Raw genomic sequence first — 14369 nt, forward strand, 5'->3', positions numbered from 1 at the left:
TTCCCCATATGTTGCTTTGTGCTCAAAGATCCTAGCATTTCGTTCCAACTAGATTTACAGTATGAACTCTGCATAAACCTGTTGTGATATTTTAAAGATTTGGCCTCATAGACAACAAGTGTCATGCCAATAATTTTGACACATAGACAACAAATGTCATGCCAATAATGTATGGTGGCGATGAGTGTCAAAGACACTAGTCATTTTCTCAACACTTGAAAATCACTATAAATAGCTCCTCTAATAGCTTCAACCGTATACACCCCAACATTTTCTCTTCTTCAAGTATTTGTCACCAGTATTACTCTACTTTCTCATATTTCTTTGTTCAAATTTTTTAAGAAATATTTTTGTCTTTTGTCTAACTTGCTAGTATTTATTTAATTTTGTTGATTTCTATATCCTCTAATAAAATTAGAGAAGGGCATATTTAATCCTGAGGAAACATTTCATTCTTTGAAATAGTTTTCTTGGGAGACGATCTTAAGACGATTCAAGTCATATTTACTAAATATATTATCGTAGTAATATTTATTTTCAAGTGTTGTTATTTACTTTGCTAAATAAATAATATTTATTATTATTATACTGGTTTTGTTTTGTGTTTTCCCAATAATCTAAGAAACTATGGCAAATAATGTCACCCGTGAAATTAATGATAATACCGATATGAGTGTTGTCATGACTTCTCCCATTCCCGTCATCTTGCCAGATGTCCATGGTGATGCAGATGCATTAATATGTCCATAATTTAGCCAAATGATGATACCAAAATTCAGATATGTAATAAGACATGGTTACAAGCCCAAAGCCAACAATAAAATCTTCATGAAAAATACAACTCAATGCAAGAGAATATTTGCGAGAAATGACAATCCGTAAAGTCAAAAATAAATTTGGCTAAAGCGGATGATATAATTATTGTGGTCATTTCAGAAATAAATATTGAGGTCACTGTGAGAAACTGGGTGATAGACTCTAGTGCTACTAAGCACATTTGTGTAAATAAAAATAATTTTGTGTCATACACCCAAGTTGAGGAAGGAGAAGAATTTGTTTATCTTAGTGACTCAAGGACAACTCAAGTTCTTGGGAAAGGAAAAATTCTTCTCAAACTCACATCTGGTAAAATTCTAGTATTGAGTGATGTATTGCATGTTCCTAATATCTGAACTAATTTGATTTATGTGGGATTATTAGAAAAAGTTGGGGTGAAGGTATCTTTTGAAGAAAATGAAGTTGTCTTTGACTAAAAGTAAAACTTTGTTTGGCAAAGGATCTTGTAACCATGGCCTATTTGTGCTTAATATTTCTAATGATATCAGTGAAAATGTATCTACTTCTGCTATATGGTTGAGTCTATTTCTTTGTGGCATGCTAGATTAGGACATGTTAATACCGCATATATAAAGAAGATGCAGTCGTTGGGTTTAATAGCTGGTTTAGACTCAAATAATTTTGACAAGAGTGAAAAATCTTGTTTTTAAGTAAATAGAGAAACTAAATTATTATTTTTTATTCACACTGATTTAGGTGATTTAAAGCAGACTATGACTAGAGGTGGTAAAAGATATTATGTGACTTTCATTGATGATTTCTCTAGATTTATTAAGTTGTACTTGCTTAGAAATAAAGATCATGCTTTTAATGCCTTTATTCCTTATAAAATGGAGGTTGAAAATCAGCTTAGTAGAAAAATCAAGAGAATTAGATCTGATAGAGGTGGAGAATATTTGTCCTTAAATGCTTTTTGTGAAAAAGAAGGTATTATTCATGAAATAACTCCGCCTTATTCACTTGAGTCTAATGGAGTAGCTGAAAGGAAAAATAGAACATTGAGGGAAATGATGAACTCCATGTTAGTTAGTTCTAATGCTCCTGATAATTTGTGGGGTGAAGCTATTTTATCTACATGTCATTTACAAAATAGAATTCCTCACAAAAGAATTGACAAAACTCCTTATGAATTGTGGAAAGGTTATAGACCTAATTTGAGTGTCTTGCTAAAGTTTTGCTTGAACCTAAAAAGAGAAAAATAGGTTCTAAAACTGCTGACTGTATGCTTATTGCATATGCTGAACATAATGCTGGATACAGATTTCTTGTGTTGAAAAGTGATGTGCTTGATTGCAATACTATCATTGAGACAAAAAATGCTGAATTTTTTGAACATATTTTTCCACTGTCTGATAAAATTTCTCATGCACTTGTTGAAAGAAATAATGAGATTACCTCTAATGAGGAACTGGGAAGGAGCAAAAGGCCTAGGAAAGAATATTTTTCTTATGGAAATGATTTTCAAACTTTTCTTGTCGATAATGAACCATCAAATTATTTTGAAGTTATATCTTCTTCTGATGCTAAATTTTGAAAAGAGGCAATAAAAATGAAAATGGATTCTATCATGAAAAATAATACATGGGTTTTGAATTACCTCCTTGTGCAAAACCTATTGGTAATAAATGAATTTTCAAAAAGACGCTTAATCCTGATGGCTCTATAGATAAATATAAATCTCGATTAGTAGGAAAAGGATTTTCTCAGAAACAAAATATTGATTATTTTGATACATTTGTACCAGTAACTAGAATTTCTTCTAGTCGAGTTTTAATTGCCTTAGCATTAATTCACAAGCTTTTTATCCATTAAATGGACGTAAAAACAGCCTTTTTAAACGATGATTTAGAAGAAGAGATTTATATGGTTCAACCTGAGGGATGTGCAATTTCGGAACAAGAAAATAAAGTTTGTAAATTAATGAAATTACTTTATGGCATTAAGCAAGCTCCTAAACAGTGGCATAATAAATTTGATCAAGTCTCATTCAGAGACGGTTTTTCTTCTGTTAAAGTGATAAATGTTTTTATACTAAAGTGGTAGACAAAGATTATGTGATAATATGCTTATATGTTGATGACATGCTCATATTTGGTACAAATTTAATATTGTGGAAAGTACCAAATTATTTTGTCTACTAATTTTGATATGAAAGATCTGAGTGAAGTAAATATGTTATTGGGAGTTAAAGTAATAAGGAGTGATGATAATATATTGCTATCACAAGAACATTATGTGAAGAGACTTCTTAAGAAGTTTGATTATTTTGAGGTGACACCTGTGGCTACTCCTTATGATGCTAACTCTCAATTGAAAACGAATAATGGTGACCCAGTTGCTCAGTCTAAATATGCTCAGATTATTGGGAGTCTGATGCATTTAATGAATTTTACAAAGGCTGATATAGCCTATGCTGTGTGTAGACTAAGTAGATATACTTATAATCCTAATCATGAGCATTGGTCTACATTAATTAGACTGATGAAATAGTTGAGAGGAACCATGAATTATGGTATCCTGTATAGTGGATTTCTTTCTACTTTAGAAGGGTATTGTGATGCAACCTGGATCTCTGATTCAGATGAGACAAAATCCACTAGTGGTTATGTGTTCACCTTTGATGGGGGGGGGGGGGTGCAATATTGTGGAAATCAGCTCAGCGGACGATCATTGCTAGATCGATTATGGAGTCAGAGTTTGTAGCTATGGAGTTAGCTGGTTCTGAGGCTGAGTGGCTAAGAAATTTCTTAGCGAATATCCCTTCAACGAAGGATGAGTTGCCTCCTGTGTTTATGCATTGTGATTATCAAACGGCAATAGCTATTGCAAAGAATAAATCTTATAATTGTAAGAGCAGACACATGAAATTGAGACATGATGTCGTTAAGCAGCTGCTGAGAGATGGAATAATTTCCATTGATTATGTGAAGTCAGAAATGAATTTGGCCGATTCACTGCTAAACCTGTAGGAAGAAAATTAATTCTTCAAACCTCAAGAGAGATGGGGTTAAGGCCATATGATTGTCAATAGAGATGGTAATCCAGCCTATGTGATTGGAGATCCCATGAAGTAGGTTCATATTGGTAATAACAAGTCGATATGGGCTCTGCGCACTTAAAGAGAGTGCTTGAACTGCTATTAATTGTGAGGATCAGTTATTAACTCTTAATGAATCCATAGTCCTTATGGATGGTGTATTTAAAGCATTGTACACTTGATGAATTCACCTATATAAAAGTGGAGTGGGGTCGCTCCTATGAGATGTTGGCCTAATCTCTAGAGCTCTCATGAAAAACCAGGCACACACATGGCCTATGGCGCAAAACCACGTTGAGGATTAAAATTACGGAATCGAAATGTGATTAATAAAGTCTCTGGCTTACAATAAGAATTATTGGTTCATAAAAATTCTATATTTCACCAGTAATTCTGTAAGTTAAATTTTATCGGTCTAAGTTTGATTCATAGCCCAAAAGACACCAAACCTATTTTGGGCACCAAACCTACTGCATTTCAGACATGAAAATTCAGCAAGTTATACATTTTTTCCTTACAAATCTTTAAAATAGCGGGGGAATTGTTGTGATATTTTAAAGATTTGGCCTCATAGACAACAAGTGTCATGCCAATAATGTATGGTGGCATTTTCATTGATGAGTGTCAAAGACACTAGTCATTTTCTCAACACTTGAAATTCACCATAAATAGCCCCTCGAATAGCTTCAACCGTATACACCCCAACGTTTTCTCTTCAAGTATTTGTAACCAATATTACTCTACTTTCTCATATTTCTTTGTTCAAATTTTTTAAGAAATATTTTTCTCTGTTGTCTAACTTGTTGGTATTTATTTAATTTTGCTGATTCATATATCTTTTAATAAAATTAGAAAAGGGCTTGTTTATTTTTGGAGAAACATTTCACATTGTTGAAATAATTTTTTAGGACAGTCATTTGCTAGCACGACTCAAGTCATATTTACTAAATATATTATCGTAGTAATATTTATTTTCAAGTGTTGTTATTTTACTTTGCTAAAATAATACTATTTATTATTATTATTATTATTATATTGGTTTTATTTTGTGATTTTCCCAACAAAACCAACTTGATCAACTTTGCCAGGTGAGGTCTACCTTTTGTTATGTATGGTAGGAGGGATAGAATGAGATGGGATTATTAGTTTCATCGGATAGGAATTATCCCATGTTTAATTAGTGAGATAACTCCTTTGGTGTCCCACCCAATCCCGTTTATGGGATAAAAGGTGGGATAAGTTATCCCATATGGAGGGTGTGATAAGTTATCCCCCAATTCCATTTATGTGGAATAACTTATCCCTCTTACCCAGGAGCGGATCTAGAGCTCGATGAGGGCGTTCACCTGAACACCCTCGATAAAAAATTACACTGTATGTATAATGTATTTTTGTGTTTTTTTATGTACATATATAAATTTTGAATATCCTAAATAAGAGTAAGGGTTGATTTATTGATTCAGAGGGTTCAAAATTTACCTTAACGTTTCGAGTTCAAATCTCGGGCATTCGGATCCCTCAGTGAAAATTCTATATTCGTCATTGAATGTGTAGCCATTCCATCAACCTCAACCAAATCGTCCAGTGTGCGTACACTCTGCAAATAAATGATCTCTGGCACTCTGTTTATAGATAGCTTATTTCAATAATTAAGTCGACCTTAATTTATCCATACAATACTAGGTATCGTTCATCATCTTTTATTCACAATTTTAGCTAAACCGCTATTTTTCAGCTTATAATCAATTAATAAAGGATGTAAATATTAACATTTGCGCTACTGTACACTATAGAAAAAGCATAAATTTTTGTGAGTTTTTTTTTTTTTTTTTTTAAAAGACAAATTGTATAATTATTTTACTCCATAAATAATCACTGTACAGCGGAAGCGAGTAAGATTTAAAACAATAGTTTTCATTTAAAACGTGTACTCCCATTTCCACCTAACACATGTCGTTCCACCAAACACTAAAGGTAGCTTTTCTATTAGTATTGATATATTGACTTTTTTCTTTTTGAGTCGCTTTCACTAGCATTTAAGATTCCTGGATTATGTGATCTAAATTCAAGGCGTGAAACGTACTGCGTACAATAACTTCAACGGGAAAAAGAATTAAAGAAAGTGTTTTATTCACATGACAATTTTGGAAAAAGAATTATTCCGTAATAACCACTTACTAACACAAATCAGCATAATCTTAGATTTTGATTCTTTCCCACCAAATCTTAAATCTCAAAAGCTTGCTTTATTAGCTGTGAAAAATCTGTAATTTTATAGTTTATGATTTTAAATATCACTGCATACAAAAGTTGTTATTGTTATTACTTAACAAGTTCAAATAATGCTCACAAAAAAGATAATATACCGGTAAAGATATTACAATTTTAAAAGATGTTGTCTTTAGTTAGAAAAATATAGCTCAGGGGTCAATGCTATTTAGTTAACTGCTAAATCATGTTATCCATTTAAAAAGAAATAAATATTTGAAACTATATCAATCATTAAATTATGATTCTAATATAATGGTTTCAATCTTTTATCTCAAGATTTAAGTAATACTTATATTGATAGCGTAATTCTTTTTATATTATCAATATAGTTTAATTTGCTATAGTGACTTAGTTAATATTTATAACTTTATCGGTTAAATTATTATATAAATTTACATATAATATTTCATAAATAATCTAATTATATAATATTGAACTTAAAATCTTTTAGTCAACGATGTCATCATTTTTGCCCTTTATGTTCTAAAACACCTTCAAATGAGCACCATCCCATCGCAAATGACGAAGTTACCCTTCATTTATCAGATCCCACCAACCAGACCGTACTTAAAACATCGTCCCCTTTAGCCCTCTGCAAAATGGGTGAAAATCATTTCCGGCCTTTAAACTTTACTTTAAAAATTAAACTCTCCCTTAACTATAAACAATAAAGATTCTTCTCCTCTTTATCATATGTAATGTCTATTTTACCCTTGACATTTTTAATTCCCCATCTATGTAATATCTTTTTATATTATATAAAATTTATTTTCTTAAACTAGGTATTTATAGATTTTTATTAAATTCATCTTATAAGTAGAATATTTTATGAATTTATCACAAAATCTAAATTTTACTTTTTATTAGAATCTTCTAAATTCCATTCTAATCTTGCATATTCTTCCTGATTTATCTTTATGGGTTTTATTAACTTTATTCCTCTATTTCCCATTACTTCTACTACATCATCTACGTTTATTTTGAATTTAGTATTACTATTATTTGCATATATATATATATATATATATATATATATATATATATATATATATATATATATATATAAGTTTCACTTCTCTCTTATTCTCTATTATCAATATATAAAAGAGTTTTGGAAGACATTAATGGAATATTTTAAATTATAATTTAAAATTCATATATATAATATAAATAGATAATCTTTTAGGGTTATTTTATAGAATATACCTCTATTTTTATTAATTATTTTGTATTACCTACATTGAAATATATTTATAAAGTTATTATTACCTGTTATATTTACGTATATAAATAAATATCAGAGTTTTGATTATTATTAATAATAAAAATTATTCTTCTCATATATGTCATTATAGATCAGTATTAAGTTATATACTCAACTAGCATTTCTCACTTTTCTTTGTCCGTCTCGAAAATGATATTATTTTTTATAGAAATTTTGTTACAAGGATTAAAGAGATAAAGAATCACCATTTTAAAGAAGTAAAAGAAAAAAAGACAAGTTGATAATGTAAGGGTATAATAGGAATCTAAAAAAAAAGTCAATTAAGATAACGGGGGGAAATGATTATTGTTCAAAGTTGAGAAGGAGTTTGATTTTTAAAGTAAGTTGGATTTTCACCTTTGCAAAACCCTACATACTATGGAGTCACTGACCCAAAACATTGCTCTCAAATTCACCAGGGCCAATTTTGTCCCAGAAAAAATTACAAACGGATATTATCAGAATTTGTATAAGTTATTTGATTATATAGATAAGTTTATACTTTTATAAGTATGTATTTAATTTACACTCTTTTAGCCAACGATGTCATCATTTCCCCCTTTTATGTGCACCACTAGTGAGGATAAGGGAAACATCAGTAATTGCCCCTAAAATACAAAATATTTATCCGTTCATGTTTCCTCTCAAACTATTTTCATTTCTACCATCACCGGCTGAAAGTATTCGTCCGGCATACCCCTCGGCCAAATCTCTTTCTCTTCGTGATCCCATCACAGTATATTTAGATATCACAATGGTATTATGGAGGACTAAAGAAGATCGAAACAAATTCTTCATGATACCATCTCAAGATATTTATATACCACGTATCGGTATTATGGTCCCGAGGAGCATCTCATCAAGGATCAAGAATTCTTCACGATATCATCACAATATATGTATATAAGACGATGATATCATGAGTGAGTGTTTCATTGAAGGATCAAATAGCTTCTTATTGATAATATCGCCTCAAAAGATATTATATATACCATGATGGTATCATGGAAGATTAAGAGAAGGATTGAAGTATCTTTCATGATACTATCTCAGTATATTTATATACCATTTTGGTATCATAACTGGGGGTAAATGTTTTTAATTTTTTCTTGGGGGAAAAAAGTAATGAGGCTATGAACGGGTAATTTTTTTGTTTGAGGGGCATCCGTGATCTTTCCCCCGAGGATAACCCGTGCGGCGCACGAGCCCAATAATACTATGCTAATTGATAAGTATTGATTATAGTATGGCTTTTAACTCTTGTTTTATATGTTGAAATTTATTCGGTCAGCTACAGTAAGATTCCATTTAGCCCAATCACATTACTCCATTTTAGTCAAATTTACCAAAATAGCCTCGAAAATAACAGGCAGCCATGTTGACCTGCTGGCTGCTTATCCCCATTTATTAGATAATAGAATTCCATCACAAAATGATGAAATACCCCAGTTCTTTATGACAATATAAATTCAAGATATTTATATACCATGTATGATCATGGAGGATTAAGAGAAGAATTGAGGATCTTTAAAGCGATACCATCTCAAAGATATTTATATACCATTTTGGTATCATAACTGGGGGTAAATGTTTTTAATTTTTTCTTAGGGTATAAAAGTAATGGGGATATAAACGGATAATTTTTTTTGTTTGAGAGGGCATCGGTGATCTTTCCCTTAAGATAACCCGTGCTGCGCAGGGGCCCAATAATACTATACTAATTGCTAAGTATTGATTACAGTATAACTTTGAACTCTTATTTTATATATTGAAATTTATTGGTAATCTACAGTAAGATTCCATTTTAGCCCAATCACATTACTTCATGTTACTCAAATTTACCAAAATAGCCTCGGAAATAGCAGGCAGCCATGTTGATCTGCTGGCTGCTTATCCCCATTTATTTGATAGTAGAATTTCATCACAAAATGACGAAATTACCGTTTAATTATCACTTCCCAGTTCCCACCAACCATGTGATATGTTAATTTAAACATTCTTGTCCCCTTTGCAAAACCCTACACACTATGGAGTCACTAACTCAAAACATTGCTCTCAAATTCCCCAGGGCCAATTTTGTCCCAGAAAAATTTACAAACAGATATTATTATCATAGGGACAATTTAGTCCAAATAAAATCACCTACCACCACCTCTATCACCACCCTAACCACTACTAGAAATACTCGTGTTTTTTCACCAATCTCTGTATCAAATAGAGTTGACGCAACCGGACCCGGTAAAGAACCCGATTTGAAAACGACCCGGATCCGAGATCCAGTGAGCAAAACAGATATGGCGTCTCATGATGATGAACGTATTGCTCGGATTTCTTCTGCAATTCGGGTCATACCCGATTTTCCTAAACCCGGTACCCATTTATTCTTTCAATGTTTTTTAGTTGTAAAAAATGTTTTTGTTTTTTGTGTTAAAGAAGTGGTGATTTTTTTTGCAGGAATTATGTTTCAGGATATAACAACTTTGCTACTTGATACTAAGGCGTTTAAGGATACTATTGATTTGTTTGTTGAGAGATACAAGGACAAAAACATCAGTGTCGTTGCAGGTTATTTCTTGTTTTTTTTTTTTTTTTACCCTTTAATGTTTTGTGCTTTTATTTAAGAAATGAAGTATATCTGTTAAGAATTTAAAATATGGGTTTGAAGTTTGTAGGATAAAAGATTTCAAGATTTAGAAGCTGAGACCTGCTGAGATTTTAGGTTGCCAGGCTCTCTATTATCAGCTTTTTTGTAGCTTATAAAAAAATAGAAAAGTTTCAAACTTTGTTTTAAAATTTAGCTAGCTTTTTTATAAAAGAAAAATGTTGCTTTCTATAGTTAGATTTACGATAAGTGGAGCATCTAACCCAACTAAACTATAAGCCCTTTTGGAAGCACTTAACACAATGTAGGTCAATATACTGCAAGCTTTAGATCTGTAATTTTTTTTTCTTTTTAAACAAGAGCTTCAGTTGTGACCGATACTTTGTCCTTTTTGTTCTTTATCAAACTATCATACCTAGTTTTGCGAGTTATAGTAGCACGAAGGTTTTGTTTGCTTATAATATTTTGGGGTTTGGGAGCACTATCTCTGCAAGACGCAAGTAACACTGACCAAGAGTAACCAACCTTTTCAACTCTCCAACATTTTCATGTGCAATTATTAAATGAAAAATGCAAATGTCATTTGATGGATATGGGATGAACCTTAACCGTTGTTATGTGGTCAAGTGTGGATGCTCGAGAACTTGTTCTCCAGTGTTATAGATGAACATGTTAATATGTTCTAAGTATCTTCATGAAACAACATGCACTAAAGAATGGTAGCCTTTAATGGAATAGGGATTATGATACATAGTAAATCTAAAATGTGTATAGATGTATTTATTGATTTCTTAATGGGCATGTGTTTTGCTAAGGTGACACTTATTTTGGGATGGAGGGAGTAGAATTTTTGAGTTCAGATATATTCATCGGTGAAGAGATTACAGAAGTTTTTGAGTTCATATATATAGATGTAAAAAGTACGAGAGAAGGAAATATAGAGCTCAAATTTTCATTATAGTTAGTTTCAAGAAAATATAACAGAAAACGAACTCATCTTCCCTCTTAGTTGTTGCTTTCTTGTTGTGAAGGAGATACACTTCTAAGTTCTAGACCCCAAATTCATTGGAAGTCCAGAGAGTTTATATTGTGCATCAATGTCATACACACCCAGCAGAATGTTAGTGCTTATTTATTTATTTGTTTAAAAATTGTGCCATTTCTTGTTCTGATGCTCCTTTTTAGCCTGTTTGACTCTAAATATTGCTCTCATAGATGTAATCATGACATTTGTTCTGGAGATATTAACTTTGAGCATATGGCAATGGTTTACTTCAGGTATTGAAGCAAGAGGTTTTATCTTTGGTCCTCCTATTGCATTGGCTATTGGAGCAAAATTTGTCCCAATGAGGAAACCCAAGAAGTTGCCTGGTAAGCTTTATCGCTATTTTTCTGCCTTTCCATCTCATTGGAAAGTTGTATTTTTCTCAGAAATGAATTAGAATCTGACAGGTCAATAGGAAGACAACCTTGCTAGCACAACTATTTTTCTTGCATGTGCTGGCAAGTGGGAGCGGGGAAGGAAGAGAATGTAATCACAGGGAGGAACATTGATACAAGCTTATCTGGTATCAAAAGAAAAAGAAGCGAGGGACATTTCGAGCAAAACTTGAAACAGGGTCTAATGCAATGTAGCTGATTTCCATGGGAAATTCAAAAATATTTAAGCCTAAGATAAATATAAAAGGAACAAGTATATCCAGTATCCCTTTCAAAGTAAATCATTGTGCGCTAGGTGCATTTGTTGCATGTTTAAAGCGTATATACTCATTGCCAGTTTCCAACCTGGGAAATTCTTAGTTTACATCTTTCTTTTCCTGTCAAGCGTTCAGTTTCTTTAGGAAGTTATATTATCATGTGTTAATTTAGTAATGTAAGTTTTCTTTTGTTGTATACAGAAAACTCCTTATTATATAGATGATTAGGTGGAGTTTGTAGAGAATCATATTGTGTAGATTCTTTACTTTTTGGTATGCACCTTCCATACTGCCAGTTTGGCCATGTTTATGAATGAAAATACATTTATTTGATCCAAAAAACTTAGTAATGTTAGCGGTACTGGTGACTAGTGATGAATCCAAAAATCACAAGATAAGCTTTGAACTGGAAATGTGGGATGCAACTTAATAATGGTGAATGCACTGTCAATTTCAAACTTTCAAGAATCAGGTCGGGACTCTTGATTAGAACCATTTCCTAAACAATTGGGCCTTATATGCCCATGTGCTGGTATGATGGTCAAAACCGAAAACTGATAAGTCCCATTGTTTATTGCCTCACCTCCATGATTCATGAGGAAACTTGATGATAATTTATGAATGTTAGTAGTTCTTTTGGCATTCACCATCACAAGCTTTTCATTCTGCTGTCTTTTCCCATTTTATCAGGGGAGGTTATCTCCGAAGAGTACTCCTTGGAGTATGGAACAGATAAGATGGAGATGCATGTAGGTGCCGTGCAAGCCGGTGAACGTGCACTTGTGGTAGATGATCTTATTGCTACTGGAGGCACCCTAAGTGCTGCGATTAGGCTTCTAGGTACTTTACCTATAGTCAGTTCTATTCTTCTGAAATAGAAATTACTAGTGGGTTGAAAAGACCATTCACTGTTATCCAGTTCTTTATATTCTCCTTAACTTGACTTTACTGACATCAGACACACGGTGAGTAAGATCAGAAGCTAGTTACCGAGAGAGAGAGCAACCATTTCTTTATTTGAGATATTTGACCACGTCTTTCTCTTCGAGCTATTTGAAAACACAACACAATCTTTTGGAACTTCCTGAACATTGTGTGAGTTGCGACATTGAAGTTTCAATTTTATTAAATTTGTTTATCTTGCTTTTTCTTCACAGAGCGTGTTGGAGTTGAGGTGTTCGAGTGTGCATGTCTTATTGAGTTGCCAGAATTGAAGGTATGCCAGCATTTCTATTGTTGATGATATAATCAGCTAATATTTCTTGAGTTTCACACCCCACTGCTGTGAGCACATATTGTAAACAGTCTGTTGGGCTTGTGAGTGTATATCTTCTATTTATCTTTGACTAAAGCTAAATCTTCTGTTTCAAATTATTTTCATTCCCGTTCATTATTTTAAAAAAAATTAAAAAAATCCTGTAGCAAGATAACTGAGCTACTAGTGGTCGATATAATTTTCTGCCCCAACTTATGTTATTCCTGTTCCAATATGTTATGCTAGTGCCTTCTGCCTCACCCCACACTCATTAACACTTTTCTGTTTACATCTTTTCAAATTCAGGGCCGTGACCGTATAGGAGATAAGCCATTGTTTGTTCTTGTGAGCTCAGCCTGATCTTCAATTAGGAAAAGATCTGGACGGAGATCTTAATACCTTTCTCGGTCTTTTGGCTAAGATCAAGTGTAGGATCTGGACAGAGCTTCATTAAAGTGGAATTGTATCGGAGTGACGTTTTGAATTTGGAGAGAAATCTCATTTTTATGACAGCCATTGCCAATTCTGGCGTTAATGTGTGGATTGAAATAAGGCCCTTGTTAGGTACCTTGAATTAGCGATTCTAAGAGATATGCTTTCGATGAATTAAGTCCAATTTCTATTGTTATAATAGTATTTGCTCCTCTTTTATTCTCTTTCTGCTACTTCTCTCTTTATCAAAACCAAACACAGTATTGTTGTGCCCGCCATCCATTTGGCATGGTCCGTGTTGTGATTAACGCGTGATCTTCAGCATTTGGGAGCCGAAATTTTGTTTGTTATTATTATTATTATTATTTTTTTTTTTTCTTAAATGTGTTCTGTTCTACTGAATGCTATTCGACCAAAGGCTCTTTAGCAAGGTTGGGGTATCCTGGCTTTAATATTCTATCCGTACTTATTTCTTTAGTTGGTTTCATATGTACACTTTTTCGGAAGCTTGTCGGTCTAGAAGCTTGATAATCCTACTCTTTGCCCCACTTTCATAAGGCCGCCTTCTGTCAAGAGCGTCACATAATGACTGTGCTTTGGTAGTAATGGCAACTCAACTTGTATTGCCTAGATTGGCGTGAAAGAGAGATTGCTCAATATGGACGTGAGAGGTTTAACACCAGATGAATGCACGTTCATTCAATTCTTGAAGATATCAGTTGCCATCTGAAATGGTAGTCCACTGCCAATGTGCTATCCGGAAACCAAATCCAAACTCGACTACGACAAAGGTAACTAGATACAGCTGTAATAATGCAACTTATAGCAGATTTGTATCCTCTTTTTTTCTGTTATTCTGTTCCAGAGAAAAATGCAACATGCATCCAGGTTGGTGTATACCTGTTGGAATCTTTTAATGGTTGAAGTGCACAAATATCCGATTTTGGGATCACTATTTAAGCCATACCGGCATT

The 14369-nt window shown here is 32.8% G+C and overlaps 1 protein-coding gene across 1 annotated transcript; it reads left to right on the plus strand.

Moving 5' to 3' along the window:
• The first annotated feature begins 9421 nt into the window (after positions 1-9421).
• On the plus strand, positions 9422-13619 carry LOC132033466 (adenine phosphoribosyltransferase 1-like). The gene is made up of 6 exons (XM_059423445.1): positions 9422-9779; positions 9864-9974; positions 11290-11382; positions 12399-12548; positions 12866-12924; positions 13270-13619. Exons 1-6 carry the CDS (start codon positions 9437-9439, stop codon positions 13321-13323), a joined length of 810 nt encoding a protein of 269 aa, XP_059279428.1. The 5' UTR covers positions 9422-9436; the 3' UTR covers positions 13324-13619.
• The last annotated feature ends 750 nt before the right edge of the window (positions 13620-14369 follow it).

This window comes from Lycium ferocissimum, chromosome 10, assembly GCF_029784015.1.
Source record: "Lycium ferocissimum isolate CSIRO_LF1 chromosome 10, AGI_CSIRO_Lferr_CH_V1, whole genome shotgun sequence".
Classification (NCBI taxonomy): domain Eukaryota; kingdom Viridiplantae; phylum Streptophyta; class Magnoliopsida; order Solanales; family Solanaceae; genus Lycium; species Lycium ferocissimum.